Raw genomic sequence first — 15,778 nt, forward strand, 5'->3', positions numbered from 1 at the left:
AGTCTGACCCCCTGACATGAGCTGTGTGTGCCATAGCCCCTTGCCCCCCTGGCATGGTGCGGTGTGACGAGGGCAAGTGTATCCTGGAGTCACTGATGTGCAATGACGAGGACGACTGCCTGGATGGCACCGATGAACCCAGCACCTGTGGTGAGTTGCTTGTGGCCACTGCCCACATGCTGGGGCCAGAGGCAGCCACGGAAACTCTCCTGTGCCATGTCTCCCCTCTGCCGTGTCCCCACAGGACGGAGCTGCTTTGTACGCAACGGGGGCTGTGCGGAGACGTGCACAGACACACACTGGGGAGTGCAGTGCTCCTGTGGGCCTGGATGGGTGCTGCAGGAGGACGGGCAGAGCTGTGCTGGTAAGGAGAGGACAGGGTGCCTGAGCTCCGAGCAGAGCAAAGAGTCAGGTTTCCCTGGAGCCAGTGCTTGTGTGGGAACTGCCTCAGCCCTGCCCCTGCCTGTGTGTCATGTCTGACCCCTCAAAGGCTGTATCCCAGGGGCAGCTGGAGTGTTCTGGGGCTGGTGTCCAGGTCCTGGTATTAGGGAGCCTGACACGGTCCCTGGGGAGCAGTGGCAGTGCTGTACAGGGGTGGCTGTACAGGCAGCAGGCTCCTGGCTGTGTCTATCCCCACAGATATGGATGAGTGCTCCCTGGAGTACAGCCCCTGCAGCCAGCTCTGCACCAACACCCCAGGCTCTTTCAGCTGCTCTTGCCTCCAGGGCTACACCCTCTGGCACGGTACCACCTGCGAAGTGTCAGGTAGGGTGAGACAGGGAGCCTGGGCTGTCCGAGCAGCTGGGCAGTGTCCCCAGCCAGCTGTATCCCCCCCTCACTGAATGACATCCCCCTTGCTCTGGCAGACAATGCAACACAGATCCTGGTGGCTGTGGGGCAGGACGTGGCCCTTCTAGATGTTCGAACCCAAGCCTACCAGCCTCTGCTCTCTACTGAGACTGAGCTCCGAGCCCTGGTGTACGACCTGCTCCGGGAAACCTACTACTGGCTGACAGAGGAGGGCGAGCTCCATGCTCACATCCCGGGCAAGGGCACCCAGCCCCTCTATGCAGGTGGGGAGGAGTGAGGGTGCTGGGTGCTGCAGTGGGGCCAAGATGGGTACTGAAAGCTGAGCTGCCACCCCAGTCCTGCCCTACCCCATAGAGGAAGGGTCAACCTGGGTTTTGCCTCCTGGCCTGGAGCAAGGGTAGTGTGCCTTAAACTGCTGTCTCTCTGCAGATGCTGGGGAGGTGAACAGCATTTCCATCGACTGGTTCACAGGACAGCTGTACTGGGCCAGCAGCCACCCTGCAGCTGTCTGTGTGGGGTTGGGTGATGGTCGGGGCTACGTGACAGTGCTGGGGAAGGATGTGGCACCAGAGCAGCTGACAGTGCATCCGGCTGCAAGGTGAAGAGTGAGAAAGATAGGGTTGGCTCCAGGCTCCTGGATGAGTGATGCTGCTGTGGGGCTGTGGCAGAACTGGTGTTATGCCTGGAAGTAGATGCTTAGTGTCTGTCCCCAGGTCCCTGTACTGGGTCAACCGTGGGCAGAGGGGACGGACAGTCATTGCAGCAGCTGGCATGGATGGCTCGAACCGGCGGGAGCTCACGGTGGTGTCCATGGAGGAGCCTGTGGGGCTGAGCCTGGACCATGTGGCTGGCAGGCTCTACTGGATCAGCGAGTACAAGGAGGTAGGGATGTGGGTCAGCAGGCTCTGTCCCCCACAGGTGCTGTCAGGTGATGATGTGGGAGTGGGGAGGGTGGCCCTGGCTCCCCTGTGGCTACAACCAAATTACGGGAGGGAGCAGGGAGTGGTGCCCTTGTCTGGCACGCATCCCTGGCAGGGATGGGGAAGGCATCATTGTGAGCCCCATGGCTGTGACACAGTGCTGGGGTGTGTGGGTGCCACAAGGTCACTGTGTCTCGCCTTGTCCCCAGTCCATTGAGACGCTGAAGGTGGATGGCACTGGGCGCCACTCCTTTCCCGCTGTCCTGCGGGCCCACACGGAACCACTGGGCCTGGCTGTGTTCGAGAGCCGCTTCTTCTGGACCGATGGCCAAGAGCTGGTGTCAGCCACCAGGACCTCTCCCCAGGAGCATGCAGTGCTGCTCCGTGCCCCTGTCTCGGCTTTCACTGTGCTGCATGCACTCCAGCAGCCTCCCCGTGAGTACCCTGCCTGGCACAGCGCCCACACTGCTCCCTGAGGTGCTAGGAGAGGTTGCCTTGGGTCCTGAGCCTCACCAGGTCCTGCCCGATTGCTCTCCTGGTCCTGTGGCAGAGGGGACATGTGAAGCCATAGGAATGCTGCCAGGTCCCATGGCTTTGGGTAGAGCTGACCCCCTTCTACCTCACATCACAGTGCTACCCTGCCTGGGTTAGCTGGCCTGCGTCCAGCCCTGGGACAGCCTGACATTTTTGGGGTTTGGGAGAGACATGGGGGTCATGGCTGCCCGAGCTCTTAATATCCCCTTGCCTCCAGGGGACACTGCTGCGTGTGCTCCAGGCCTGTGCAGTCACCTTTGCCTCTTGTCTCCTGTGCACCCACGGGGCTACAAGTGTGTGTGTCCAGAGGGCCTCTTCCTCCTGCCCTCAGGGAAGTGTGCAGGTGAGCAGGGTCTGCAAGGTGGGCTTGGCTGGCTGGGGTGTGATGCATCCCTCTGGAAGCCAGAGGGGTAAGTGGCTGTGGCTTTGGTGAAATGAGGTTCCCAGCACACACCAGTGCTGTTACGTTTCTGCCTTGGTTTGTGCTGGTGACCTCATCCAGTGCCCTTGGGGCCACACTCAGGCACTGCCCTTGCACCCCCCAGAGCTGTCCATCGTGTATGCGACGAGGAAGTCCATCTCCCTGGTGCAGGTGGGCCCTGCAGCACACATCAAATGGGTGCAGGAGTGGCAAGAGTCCCTCCACCTGCAAGATGTGGACTGGCAGAGGTCAGTGCTCTACGGGACGGATGACCACGGGACTCTGCTGCGTGTCGTGGGGCACCCTGGCAGGAGAGAAGCCATTGTGACTGGGCTGCCAGGTGAGACCCTATGGGGTGATGGAGGGCATGGTCCTCTTCCTGGTGCTCCCTGAGGCCCCAGAATCTCTTGGGTGCAGAGCACAGCAGTCCCGTGGTACCCACACTGGGGCCGTGCTGAAGCACTGGGCAGCTGTGCCCTGGTTTTAGGGGCAGGGGGGACCTGGGTGGAGGAGCAGGGTCACAGGACAGTCTGTAACTGCTTGCCTGCTTCTGCCAAGTCTGCTCTGCCCGTGTGAACATCCGCTCAGGGGACCTGTACTGGCTCGCATGTAACCGGAGGGACATTGGGGTGACCCAGGCCTCTGACATGTCCCCACGTGTCATACACCGTGCTCGCAGCAGCATCCAACACCTCTTCTTGGACTGGCAGCAGGACTGCCTGTACTGGCTAACCCCTGGGCAGCCCCTGCAGCAGCTGAGCCTGACTGGGGGTGCTCCATGGGATGCCTGGAATGAGACATGGCCTGGAGACTTGCCTGCAGCCATGGACAGCAAAGCCTTCAGCCTGCTCTGGAGCTCAAGCCTGGGTGAGCCCTGGTGGTACCTGGATCAGGGAGCAGGGGGGGTGGCTATAGGCAGGAGTTACCAGCCATGTCCCACATGCAGCAGGTCCCTGCCTAGGCAGTGGGGTGCTGATGGGGTAGGCTGTCCCATGGCTGAGACCCTGGCCTCAGCCACGAGGTCTCTGCCATAGCTGTGGGTTGTGGGGGCATGGGGTGAGCCATAAAGGATGCGTGCTGGCTCCAGGGTCCTACCATCCCTCTGCCTTGCAGGCCTGCAGGCTCTGAGCCTGATAAAGCGGCAAGCGGTCACCCTGGCACCCAGCTGGCCCCATGGCCTCCTGGCTGCCTTTGAACCATACCTGGTGTCAGCAAACGGGACAGCTTTGCTGCTGTGGGACCGGAGGACACTGGCCCTTGTGCTGACAGTGCCAGCAGTAGGTGTGGAGGGAGTGGTGGCCTTCGTGGGCTCGGAAGTGCAGACTGGTAAGAGTGGTTGTGGCTCTGTGCCTGGCACTGGTACCTGATGGGGATGGGTCGCCTGTGCTGCTCTGAGCTGGGGCAGGGTGCCTGGCTGCTGGTGGCCACATGGGGTGCTCTAGGAGGTGCCCAGTGTGTGGGGAGGGCACAACCCCAAATCCAGGCTCCTGTTCTCATGCCTTTGCCTCTCTCTGCCAGTGTCCCCAGGCAAGGGGTCTGCCCTGCCACTCCCTCCACCTGTGACCACTACAAGGACAACTTCAAGCACCACTGCTGCTCCACCCACCACCTCCACCACAAGACTTACACCAAGCAAGACCACCACTGCTCTCACCACTACTCCTGCACCAGCCAGCAAGGCTACAACACCAACCACCACCAGCCAGGCCACATCAACCAAGACCACCCCTGCACCAAAGACTGCTCAGACTACACCAGCCAAGACCACCACTGTGCGGCCAGCCACCACCAGCACCACCACCACTCGGACTTTGCCAACCAAGACCACTGCCTCACAGCCAACTACTACCACACAGCACCCAACCAAACCTTCAGGGAAAGTTCTGCCTACCCCACCCCTCCCATCCAGCCCTGCACACACCCTGACCCCAGTCCCCCATCTATCCTGTCCTCGCATGCACATGCCCTGCCGTGATGGCACTGAGTGTGTGGCCCAGGAGTACGTGTGTGATGGGGAGAAGGACTGTGCAGATGGCTCTGATGAGGACGGGTGTGCCCAGCTCTGTGACACCCCAGGTAGGTGTTCTTCAGTCCCCTGCACAGCTGGGTCTCCCAGTGTCAGGGCTTCTGGCTTGGTTGGTGATATGGAGTCCTTCTCTGTTGCCCAGAGTTGCTGTGGCTTCTCCCTCCTTGGAGGTGTTCAAGGCCAGGTTGGATGGGGCTTTGAGCAGTGGGGTGTAGTGGGAGGTGCCCCTGCAGGGCTGTTGGAACTAGATGATCCTTAAGGTCCCTTCCAACCCAAACTGCTCCATAATTCTATGAGGGTTTGAGTGTGTCCTGGACTCTGATGTTTGTCATGTGGCATGATGCTTTCTTCTGAGCTTGGCACTGGGCTGAAGGTGCTGTGATTCAGAAGGGGACAACAGGGCTGGCCTTGCTGCTCACGGTGAGCTAAATGTGGCTGAGCTGAGACTGTCTCAGTCACCATGCTCGGGACCTAGACGCGTTTATCAGGGGGGACCAAGCTCTGTTGCTGTAGCATGGGGCCATTCTAGGTTGCTGAGGGGCACCAGTCTGGGCACCACGCTGCCACCTGCAGGCTTAACAAAGCCCCTTGTCTCCCCAGAGGCCTTCCACTGCAGCAGCGGAGCTGTGTGTGTCAGGGCCGGGGAGCGCTGTGATGGGGTCCCGCAGTGCCCCGACGCCTCGGACGAGAAGGGGTGCTGGAGCCCCACACAGGAGTGTGCCCTGCGCTGCGACACTGCCACCCGCTGCATCCCCCAGAGCTGGCTGTGTGACGGCCATGCCGACTGCCTGGACCACGCTGATGAGCAGGGCTGTGGTGAGACCCTGGGGCTGGGTGGGAAAGAGGCTTCTGGGGGTTGCCCATCCCGCAGGTTGGGTGCACCACGGGTCCTGTTGGGTCCCGAAGCAGGCACTGCCTGGGGTAACCGGGTGAGCTGCTGAAGGGGCTGTACCCTGCTCGGTGCCATGCCTGTGCTGGTGGGACAGGGATGATGGGGGCAGCGTCCCCACTCAGCCCTGACCCTGCCTGCAGTGCCGAAGAAGTGTGACCCGGCTGAGTTCCCGTGCCGGAGCGGGCAGTGCGTGGCTCTGTCTCTGCGCTGTGACGGTGACCGAGACTGCCGGGACGGCTCAGATGAGGAGGGCTGCGCCGTCCCCCCGCCTCTGCTGTGCCGCCCCGGCGAGGTGGGGTGTCCCCTCAGCGGGGGGTGCGTGCCGGAGGCGTGGCGATGCGATGGCACTGCCGACTGCCAGGATGGCACAGACGAGGAGGTGGGTGCGGGGGTAGGGAGGCAGCCTGTCCCCGCTCCCTCCTGGGAGGGCTGGTGGCACTCCTCACCCTCTGCTCTTGCAGGGCTGCCCCTGGGAGGAAGGGCTGTGTGGGGACCGGCAGTGGGGCTGCTCCCAGGGCCACGAGTGCATCCCCGAGATCTGGCGCTGTGATGGAGAGAGTGACTGCAGGGATGGCAGTGACGAGGCTGGCTGTGAGCAACACTCTGCTTTTATGCCCTCTCTCTCTCACCCAAGGGTAGTTGGTGGGTGCCCAGCACAGAGGGAGGTGGAGACATATCTGTACCAAGGTGAAACTCCCGGTGTGCTCTTTACTTCATCCTAGCATCAGTAGTGGCTCCAGGCCCCGAGTAACTGTTGTCCCTGTAGTGTCCCTGGTGTCTTGGAGCCAGGCTACAGGCAGAGCTCTGGATGTGGCTGCAGTGAGCCCTGGACACCCTGTGGGAGCAGCTGAATCTGCCCTGGCAGGGCAAAAGGAGTGGGTGGACAAGGCTCAGGGCAGCCTTCCCTGTGTGTTCCTGCAGGCCAGCCTGCTCCCTGCCAGAGCCACGAGTACCCCTGTGGGCTGAAGACCTGCCTGAATGCATCTCTGGTGTGTGATGGCCAGCAGGACTGCCTGGATGGCTCGGACGAGGGGGGAAACTGCTCTGTGCCCTGCCAGAAGCCCTGCGCTCATCTCTGCCACTCCTCACCTCAGGGCCCTGTGAGTTCCTGGACCCCTGGCCCAGGGGCTTTCCCCCTCACCATGCTTCCCTGGTCTAGCTGCAAGAGTGAACCTTGTGTGTCCCCGAGGGGGGAACACTGACTGCCCCTTTCCCCACAGCGGTGCTGGTGTGACCCAGGCTATCGGCTGGCCGAGGATGGTCTGACTTGCATGGACATAGATGAGTGCACAGAGCTGGGGAAGGGAGCCTGCAGCCAGACATGCCTCAATGCCCCAGGATCCTACAGCTGTGGCTGTCTCTCTGGCTACCAGCTGGAGCCTGATGGCCACCTCTGCAAACTCACTGGTAAGGGTCCCTAACGCTCTGGGGTACACTGGGAGCTGGTGGGTACCTGTGTCTGCATGTCTGCTGCCCACAGGGAACCCTGTAGTCCCACAAATGGCCCTGTCCCTTCTGCCGTGTTGGCTGCCCAGGCCCTACTCAGCCATAGGCTGCTGCTGCCACCAGCCTGTGGCCAGTGAGAAAAGCATCTGCACGAGCTGGGGACACACTGAGTCCCAGCAGGCTCCTGTGCCAGCGAGTGCCATGTTCTGTGCCTGCGTGTGCCAGGGCTGTGGGGCCACCAGAAATGACAGTGGTTCTGTGTTGCCCCAGGACCAGAACCCACACTGCTGGTGGCCATGCAGTCAGAGGTGTTGTCCTACAGCCTACGGAGTGGGCATGAGGAGGTTCTGCTGACCACTGACAAGGAGCGTGTTGTCTTCTCACTTGACTATGACCTGATGGAGAGGAAAGTCTACTGGATGGACCTGGCCACAGAGAGCATCCGCTGGCAGGGCCTTGACTCTGGCAAGAAAGGCACACTGGTGAAAGGTGGGCTGTGGCAGCACAGAATTACCTGAGCTGGCCTCTCTGTGGCTGTGCAATCTCTGGGTTGCAGTGGGGTGCCAGGCTGTGTCCCCTTGCATTGGAGAGGAGCCATGGGTTGAGAGGAGCTGAAGCCCCTGGGGTGGAGGGGACTTGGGTATTTGTGCCAGAGGGCTATGCAGCTGTCACTACATGTATGCTGACTCTTGGGCACATTGCAGGTGTGAGATCAGACTGCATAGCAGTGGACTGGGTTGGGAGGAACCTGTACTGGACAGATGGAGCAGCAGGGCAGGTGCTGGCCATTCGTCTGGGGGCTGCCTGGCGAGGGATACCAGAGTACACCGTGGTGATGGATGGAGACCTGGACCAGCCCCACTCTCTGGTGCTGCAGCCTCTGGCAGGGTAAGGCTGGGACAAGAGGACATGAGGACCTCCTTGCCATCCCTGCCCTTCCCCATTTTCCTTTATGGAGGCAGGTGTTGGGCCAGGGAAGAGTTGGGATGGCCTTGCCTGGGTGCTGTTGGGGCTGTGTGACTGGAGAAGGAGCCCAGGCATCTGCTCTGGATGGAATTCACAGTGTGCCTCTGAGGGGATGGGAAGCCCACCCCAAGCTGCTCCTCTGGGCTACCCTGATACTGGGACACTGCTGTAGCAGGTCTGTGGGCCAGCATCTCTCTTTCCACCAGGCTGCTGTACTGGTCAGAGGTGGGGAGCCACCCACGGCTGATGGAGGCCACCATGGATGGGAGCCGGTGGCGTGTGCTGCTGGCTCAGGGGCTGGGGTGGCCCACGGCACTGGCCCTCGACCTCCCCACCTGGAGGATCTTCTGGCTGGATGAGAAGATGGGCAGCATTGGTTCTGCACGCTTGGATGGCACCAGTGTGAAGGTGTGTGGTGGGGCTCCGGTCACAAGGGCCCTGAAGCAGCCCAGGGTGGGTGCTCACAGCCTCTCTGGCAGGTCCTGCAGCTGGGCTGGGTCCAGAGCCCCTTTGCAGCAGCTGTGTGTGAGGGGCAGCTCTACTGGTCGGAGAGGAAGGCTTGGTCTGTGCAGCAAGTGGACAAGGCCAGTGGCAAGAACAGGACTGTGCTCCTCAAGAGACACGGGCAGCCCCACGGCCTCCAGGTACTTACCTGAGGGACCCCCCCAAACCTCACTGCACCAGCTCTGCTGGGGCTCCCACCCTGCACCAGCTCTGCCATCCCCTGCGTGCGGAGCCACCGGGAGCTGTACCCTGCTCTTGGTGGTCCTTAGGGAACAGGTCTCTGTGCTCAGGAGTCTCTGGTCCCCTTGGAGCATCATCTGTGCCTTGCTCTCCTGCCCCAGCTGGGCCGTGTCCGGTCCTAGGGAGTGAGGCTTGGTGCTGGTGGTGCTCAGCCCTGCTGCTGGGTGCTGGTGGGGCTGAGCCTGCCCTTCCCGCAGGTGATGCATCCCAGCCTGCGCCCCGCGGCACACAACCCCTGTGCGGTGCGTGGCTGCTCCCACCTCTGCCTGCTGAGCTCCAGGCACACTGGGCGGTGCCGGTGCCCCGCCGGGCTGACGCTGGCTGCTGATGAGACCTCCTGCCTGCCCCTCCGGAATTCGGCTTTTGCCCTCCTGGCGTCTCCGGCAGCTGTGGCACAGGTACTGTCGTCAGGAGATGGATTTGGGGGCTGCTGTCCTTGCTGCTCTCAGGGGTCCCCGTCCTAGTGCTGCTTCCTTCCTCCAGGTCTACCTGAAGGACCTGCCCACAACTGCTGGATCCCAAGGCCTCCCCCAGCACCGGGCCCTGCCCTTGGCCAAGGTGGGACGCCTGACAGCCATCGACTATGCGGTGAAAGACAAGAGCCTGTACTTCGCAGAGGTGGGGGGTGACTCCATCGGGTTGCTGCGCTTGAAGGACTGGGGCCGGCTGTCCTGGAAGAAGGCGGTGGCTGTGGAGGGCGTGGTGACATCCCTGTCCCTGGACTGGCTGAGCGGGAACCTGTACTGGATCGAGGGGCAGCCTCCCAGCATCCGCGTGGCAGCTTCGGGGGCTCAGTGGGCCCTGGTGCTGCTCAGCAAGGGGCTGCAGGGTGCTGCCTGGCTGGCCCTGTGCCCTCACGCATCCACCATGTGCTTTGTCACCGCGTCCGGCAGCCACAGGGTTAGTGCCACAGTGGAGTGCGCAGCCATGGATGGCACCGGCCGCAGGCCCGTCTGGAGGAGAACCCGGGCTCCCACTGGCCTCGCCTTCGGGGGTGCTGGCACTCGGCTGTACTGGGCGGAGCGCGGTGAGTGTGGGCTGAGCCACGGCATTGCTGGGGGCCGGGCTGGTGCGGGAGCTCGGCCTGCAGGGCACAGCCTGGCATAGCCCTGAGGGGCAGCCCAGAGCCCTCTGTTCCTCCACATCGGATGTCCCTGTGCCCTGCAGAGAGAGGAACCATCAGCAGTGTCGAGCTGGACGGATCCGGGTTCCGGGTGGTACGGGAGGGGCTGCACGGCCTCTCTCTCTTCACCATTGGAGAGGGGTTTCTGCTCTGGAGCACATCCTCAACTAACGGTGAGTCCATTTCCTGTGCCGTGTCCAGCTCCTCCAACTGCACCAGGACGTGGGGGTCTCTGCCAGTTCCCCTGGGGTCCAGGCTACCTCTCTCTGAGGTGAACGGCAGGCTCGGGACCCCAATCTCCCATCCCAGGCATCCTTGCCGGGAGGAGGTGGGGCAGTGCTGACCCCCTGTGTTTCCAGGCTCCAGCAAGATCTGGCACAGCCGTCTGGAGCGGGCTGACAGCTGGTGGTTCCCGATGGAGCAGGAGTTGGTAGCTATGAGGATTTACAGCCAGTTCTCGCAGGAAGGTGAGTCAGGGGCTGCCCTAGCCCGGGGCATTTGGGAGGGTCGAGCCATGCCCCGTGGTGGCCCTGCTGACCCGCGCTGTTTTTGGCAGGCACCAATGGCTGTGCAAAGAACAACGGGGGCTGTGCCCACCTCTGCCTGCCCAACCCTGTGAGGCGGCTGTGCCGCTGCTCCCCTGGCTACCACCTGGTGCGTGGGGTGTCATGCACGGTGGCAGTGCCCTGCCCGGCCCCACTCCAGACCTGCCGTGACCTTCAGAGCTGCATCTCCAGAGAGCAGGTCTGCGATGGGCACCCTGACTGCCTCGACGGCTCCGATGAGTCTGACTGTGAGTGCCTGCCCACAGCAGGGGTGTGCAGGGGTCCTGGCTGGGCACAGGGGGAGTCTGCTTGGCCTCCCCCCCAACGGGGATCTCACCTGGGTCTCTACTGATCGATGGATCTATGGTCATCCCTCCAGGTCCCTCTGTGGAGGTGGGGACACAGGTAGCACCATCAGGGATATCCCATGTCAAAGAGGAGAAACCAGCCATACCCACAGCTACACCCAAGCCTTGGCAGCCTGTCCCCAGCCTGCCACCTGTCCCTCAGCCTCGAGAGCATGAAGAGCCCTTCCTGGTATCTCCCAGCCCCGAGGAGGTCCTGGGGGCCATACCATGCAGCAGTGAGACGTGTAACCTGCGTGGCGACTGTGCCATCGAGGCCGGGCGGGTGATGTGTCACTGCACCCTGGGCTATCGTGGTGACTACTGCGAGGAGGCAGAGGTGCAGCCTGTTGCAGGACCTATTGCCCTGGGGGTGGCTGTGCTGCTGCTGCTTGCTGCTGCTGCTGTGGGGGCCCTGGCCTACCTGCGGAGGCGGGACAGGAGGAGGAGGTGAGCTATGGGGCTGGGATGGGCCAAGCCCAACTGAGGATGGAGAGGGACATGGTCTCTCCACCCAGGGGCAGCGTGGTGTCCTGGGGCATTCATTATCACTCCCACAGGGAATGATAGGGGTTGTAGTGAGACCTTGGGATCTGCCCCATCTCTGGGAGATGGGCATGTGTACTTTTTTCCTCTCCAGGACCTCAAGCACTGCCTCTACCCGGGTGTTGACCTTGTACCACCGTGAAAGCGACCCTGAGGAAGAGGATGAGGAGGAAGAAGAGCTTCCCCCCAAGAGTGATACCTTTGTGAATGAGGCTTATGATGGAAAAGAGGTAAGGAAACCCAGATAGGGACCCTCCTGCCACCCTGCTGTTTCCCCCAAGCCCTCCACCCCCTCCCCCTATATGCAGATGCTAGCTCTGCCCTCCTGCTGGGGGAGAGGGGCAAGACATGGGGCTGCCTGGAGTCCAGATGGTAAAGGGGCTGTCCTGCTCCCTCTGTGGCTGAGGTCCCTGTGCCAAGGTGTGGTGTGGGCTCAGGGAGGCCGTCTCAGACTCATCCCTGATGCATCCATCTGTGATCTCTACAGGAGCTGCCAGCCCTGCTGAGGAAGGGACCATCTCGCCCCGACACTACGTTATCATAAAGGGACATTGTGCAGCATCTCTGGCCTACTGTGGTTTGTGTGTGGGTGGGGGAGGACAGGCTGGTTTGCTCTTCTCAGATCTCTAAGCTCTAGGGATCTTTACAGTTCAGAGCAAAAATCTCTAGGAGGTTTTTCAGGAAAGTCTGTAGCTGCAACACACTCCCTGAGCCACCCTAATCTGATCCCCTGCTGCAGGGTGCTTCCTGTACCATCTCTTAAACCATGCTTAGGGCATCTTAATCCAGTGTCCCTCTGCAGCAAGGCTTAGCTTACTGGTCAGGGTGCTCTGGGCTTTCCTGGGGTAGAAAAGTGGCCAAACAGCTCTACAAGGAAGCTGGTTCAGCTCTTGCCATGTTATACAGGGGACCAAGCAGGATTTTATAGAGCATTTCTGACCTCCTGAGTGTCCCTTGCAAACCAGTAAGACCAGTTTTACTGCCTTGCACCAAGTTAATGATGAAAGGGGAAATATATGATATTTCCCCGCCTTCCTGCCCCCCCATGATCTGCTTTATTCTCCCCTGAAATGGCTATGCTAAAGGAAGGAGAAACCTCTTCCAGAGCTGATTTTGACCATGGGGCAAAAGTCCTCGAGGAAGGTGCTATAAAAGCCACCTGTCCCATTTTATAGACCTTTCCTCCCTCCTTCAGGTAAAGAATGGGGCAGCTGGGTTATCTGTGCCCATTGGCTCTCAGCCCAGACTGTCTGGCAGAAAGCCCACAACCATCCCACAACACAGACCCATTCCTCGTCATTTATTTTGCTGTGTGCACAGCCCTGAGGTGAGCAGAGACATGTGGGAGGTCCTTCCCCTCCCCAGTTCCTGGCCCTGTATATCACTCATGTGAGAACACCAGAGCCGCTTTTGCTCAAGCTGTTGCCCAGGGCTAAAAGCCGTGTGGAAGGAGTGGAAGCCAGAGCTCATCCTCAGCCCAGAACAGCTTTGACACTGCTGTGAGACCTGGAACACAGCAGCCTTGTGAGGAGGTTGCAGAGGTTCAGGCCAGGTCCTTAGTCTTATTCCCAGCCTGCTCTGAGGTGCCCCGGAGAGAAGGGCACAGCTTAGAGGGGCAGGAGCCAGTGTGGAGTCAGGGCTGGGCAGGTGGGCCACTGCCTGCTGCTGTCTCTGTGCTGGGGCTACAAGTCAGAGTCACAAGGCAGGGTGCTCCTCCAGTGTTGTCCATCTCGCTCGTCCGCCAGCACATCCCAAGGACTGGGATAAGCCCCAGGAGTGAAGTGAGGCCCAGTCTCCAGCTCAGGGCTGGGGGTGAGTTTGGGGGCCCTGTGCTCCTTGCACCAGTGGTGGAAGCTAAGGGTGAGGGACAGCCCCCCCAGGATCTCCAGACAGCTTCCCAAGTAGCTCAGCACCAAGCTGTAGCCCACCACCAGCGTGCTGCCGGCCGGAGCGGGCAGTGCCCACAGCTCGTGGGTGTACCAGGAGGTGGGAATGAGGCTCAGCAGCCCTGAGGGGAGCAGCACAAGCCCTGCCACACCAGTCAGCAGGTGCCGTGGCTCCTTCTGCCAGCAGCGAACCCCCAAGGCAGCCACCACCAAACCCAGGAAGGTGAGCACCAGCGAGGTGGGCATCAGCCCTTGGGCCACCCGCACGGGCACCTGTGTGAAGTAGCCCATCTCGTCGGGCTGCCCGCAGAGACGGTCGTGGGTGCTCTGCCGCTCTCTGCAGGTGTCCCAGATGCCCTGCTCCAAGACGAGGTCCACGGGCTGGTCGGGTATGAGGCTCACCTGCCTCCAGTTGGGTGCCAGCGTGCCCGTGAGTGTCAGCAGGAGCCCGCAGGGGCACAGCACCAGCCCCACGATCATCTCCGCCGGCGTCCGCATCTTAGGGAGGTGGGTACAGCCGGCTCCAGCGCGGGTCTCCGAATTCTGCCGCTACTGGATAGAGGCAAAGAGGTCCCGGGAAGGAGGGGCGGGGAAACTGGAGCTCCCGGCTGCTGCTCCCGCCCGTCCCTAGGCAGAAAAAGCGGCGCTGGCGTCCCAGGATGCCCGCGGTAGTCCCCGGGCCCCCGGTTCGGTGGGCAGCCCGCGCAGCAGCCGAGGGCTACGGTCCCGGCCGTGCCCAGGTATGCGGGGAGGTGCCAGCGGCAGGAGGAAGTGCGGGCAGGGAGGAGCCCGTCAGAGGCAGGGCTGCCCCGCACCCGGCCCCGGGCTCTGCAGCCGCAGCACCGTCCAGGGCCGCGGGAGCCTGCGGGAACCACCGGGGCTGTGGGCATCCGCTCCGCCCGGCAGTAGCGGGGCTGGGCCGGCGGGGCCAGTCCCCGGGCTGCGGGTGGCACTGGGAGGTCTCAGCGTCAACCTGGGGCTTGGCAAAGTTCGGTCCCTGCTCCTCCCTGCCGGGGAAGTGCAGGACCCAATCGCAGAATGATTTGGGTTGGAAGGGACCTTGAAGATCATGTAGTTCCAACCCCCCCTGTCATGGGCAGGAATACCTCCAGTTAGGTGAGGTTGCTCAAAGCCCCATCCAACATGGCCTTGAACACTTCCAGGAATGGGGCATCCACAACTTCTGTGGGGAGCCTGGTCCAGTGTCTCACCACCCTCACAGGAAACAATTTCTTCCTAATACCTCATCTACACAGATCTTCTTTCTGCTTGAAACCAGCCCCGCCCTTATCCTATCACTACATGCCCCTATAAAAAGTCTCTCCCCAGCTTTCCTGTAGGCCATTTCAGGTACTGGAAGGACACTGTGAGGTCTCCTCAGAGCCTTTTCCTCTCCAGGCTGAACAACCCCAATTCTCTTATCATGACCTCATAGGAGGGGTGCTCCAGCTCTCTGATATCTTTGCAGGCCTTCTCTGGACTTGCTTCAACAGCTCCATGGCCTTCTTGTGTTGGGGATGGCTCACTTAAACTAACCATGAACTTATTTTACTATCAACTGAATTAATTTATGAGAACCATTAATTAAGATGAAGTGCTAGCTGTTCTCAGAGTTGATAAGGACCCTGTGGTCTTCCCCAGGCCCAAGAGACCTTCCTAGCTCCTGCTTTCATCTTTTTTCTCTTCATTCCATCAAACATCTCCCCATCCCTCAGGGACTGCTGCTGAGCTTGTTCTGACTCTTCCCAGGCTGCTCTGAGAGGCCACCCACAGACGCAGCATCCTGGCTACCAGAAGGAAAAGTCCTCAGGACACCCACTGAAGCAGGTCACCACATTTGAGAAACCCTATGTGGAGTTTTGACCCTAAAAGGCACTCGGTCTCTCCGGGTTCAACTGCATTTCTGCTAGTCAAGCTGAGTCCAAAAGAGGGCAGCATCCTCTATGGATTCATTTGGGATGAGCAAACGCAGCCGTGCTGGAGGGCTGGCCCCATGTGTTCCTCACAACTTCACACGGCTGATTTCGTGCTCTTGGCCACCTGGAGGTCTGGGTGAGCCTGTGCCGGACCAGCTGCTCCCCAGCTCCCTTCACCATTCCTCCGTCCCAAAGTGTCCCATTCCCCCAGTGTCCCAGAAATCCTCCAATTCTGTGGGTGCCAGATCATTTTGGGGATGGATTGTGGAGCTGTTGATCTTTGGATCTCAGGTAGGGGTGGGTTGGACTCAGCCAGAGGCTCATGTCTGCAGGGGAGCAATGCTGACAGCCAGTAGCACATAGCTCCAGACGGGGGACACCTGGCTTCATCCTAGGCAACTATTTTGCTAAAATTCAGCACTCCTTAGCTGAGAAACTAAGCCAAGGGTTGATGTTTCTCTCTCTGTCCTGTTAGCTTTAACTTTTACCTGGCTCTAGCCAAGCCACCCATCACTGCCACAGAACCATGAGCCCACCCATCAACACACCAGAAGCTGCCTGCCTGCTGTGTTCTCTGGGGCTGCCTTCTGCCATGGGGCCCCCTCCCCTGACAGGCACAGGTGATGAAAGAGCCTCAAATCTTACGGTCCTGACTCCTG

At 60.9% G+C, this 15,778-nt stretch overlaps 3 protein-coding genes across 3 annotated transcripts; 2 read left to right on the forward strand and 1 right to left on the reverse strand.

Moving 5' to 3' along the window:
• Positions 1-1,527: 1,527 nt before the first annotated feature.
• Positions 1,528-2,206, forward strand: LOC139796308 (low-density lipoprotein receptor-related protein 8-like). The gene is made up of 2 exons (XM_071744255.1): positions 1,528-1,692; positions 1,940-2,206. The coding sequence occupies exons 1-2, from the start codon at positions 1,582-1,584 to the stop codon at positions 2,204-2,206; spliced, it is 378 nt and encodes a 125-aa protein (XP_071600356.1). The 5' UTR covers positions 1,528-1,581.
• Positions 2,207-3,755: 1,549 nt separating this feature from the next.
• LOC139796309 (low-density lipoprotein receptor-related protein 4-like) lies at positions 3,756-11,878 on the forward strand. The gene is made up of 19 exons (XM_071744257.1): positions 3,756-4,011; positions 4,204-4,761; positions 5,312-5,527; positions 5,744-5,982; positions 6,065-6,194; positions 6,525-6,703; positions 6,824-7,010; positions 7,320-7,538; positions 7,754-7,937; positions 8,222-8,423; positions 8,495-8,659; positions 8,957-9,157; positions 9,243-9,786; positions 9,927-10,055; positions 10,242-10,349; positions 10,439-10,675; positions 10,807-11,221; positions 11,412-11,547; positions 11,805-11,878. The coding sequence occupies exons 1-19, from the start codon at positions 3,756-3,758 to the stop codon at positions 11,859-11,861; spliced, it is 4,362 nt and encodes a 1,453-aa protein (XP_071600358.1). The 3' UTR covers positions 11,862-11,878.
• Positions 11,879-12,602: 724 nt separating this feature from the next.
• Positions 12,603-14,046, reverse strand: CLDN23 (claudin 23). Its single transcript, XM_071742909.1, has one exon. It carries the CDS (start codon positions 13,699-13,701, stop codon positions 13,000-13,002), a length of 702 nt encoding a protein of 233 aa, XP_071599010.1. The 5' UTR covers positions 13,702-14,046; the 3' UTR covers positions 12,603-12,999.
• Between the last annotated feature and the right edge of the window lie 1,732 nt (positions 14,047-15,778).

The sequence above is a fragment of the Heliangelus exortis genome, chromosome 4 (genome assembly GCF_036169615.1).
Source record: "Heliangelus exortis chromosome 4, bHelExo1.hap1, whole genome shotgun sequence".
Lineage (NCBI taxonomy): Eukaryota > Metazoa > Chordata > Aves > Apodiformes > Trochilidae > Heliangelus > Heliangelus exortis.

What these genes read in the sequence shown, in the direction of transcription:
- LOC139796308 (XM_071744255.1), top strand. Translation starts at nt 1,582, where the DNA reads ATGGATGGCTCGAACCGGCGGGAGCTCACGGTGGTGTCCATGGAGGAG. An exon ending in GGATCAGCGAGTACAAGGAG is followed by an intron (nt 1,693 to 1,939) that starts GTAGGGATGTGG and finishes CCTTGTCCCCAG; the next exon opens with TCCATTGAGACGCTGAAGGT.
- LOC139796309 (XM_071744257.1), top strand. Translation starts at nt 3,756, where the DNA reads ATGCGTGCTGGCTCCAGGGTCCTACCATCCCTCTGCCTTGCAGGCCTG. An exon ending in TGGATGGCACCAGTGTGAAG is followed by an intron (nt 8,424 to 8,494) that starts GTGTGTGGTGGG and finishes CCTCTCTGGCAG; the next exon opens with GTCCTGCAGCTGGGCTGGGT. An exon ending in CGGCTCCGATGAGTCTGACT is followed by an intron (nt 10,676 to 10,806) that starts GTGAGTGCCTGC and finishes TCATCCCTCCAG; the next exon opens with GTCCCTCTGTGGAGGTGGGG.
- CLDN23 (XM_071742909.1), bottom strand. Translation starts at nt 13,701, where the DNA reads ATGCGGACGCCGGCGGAGATGATCGTGGGGCTGGTGCTGTGCCCCTGC.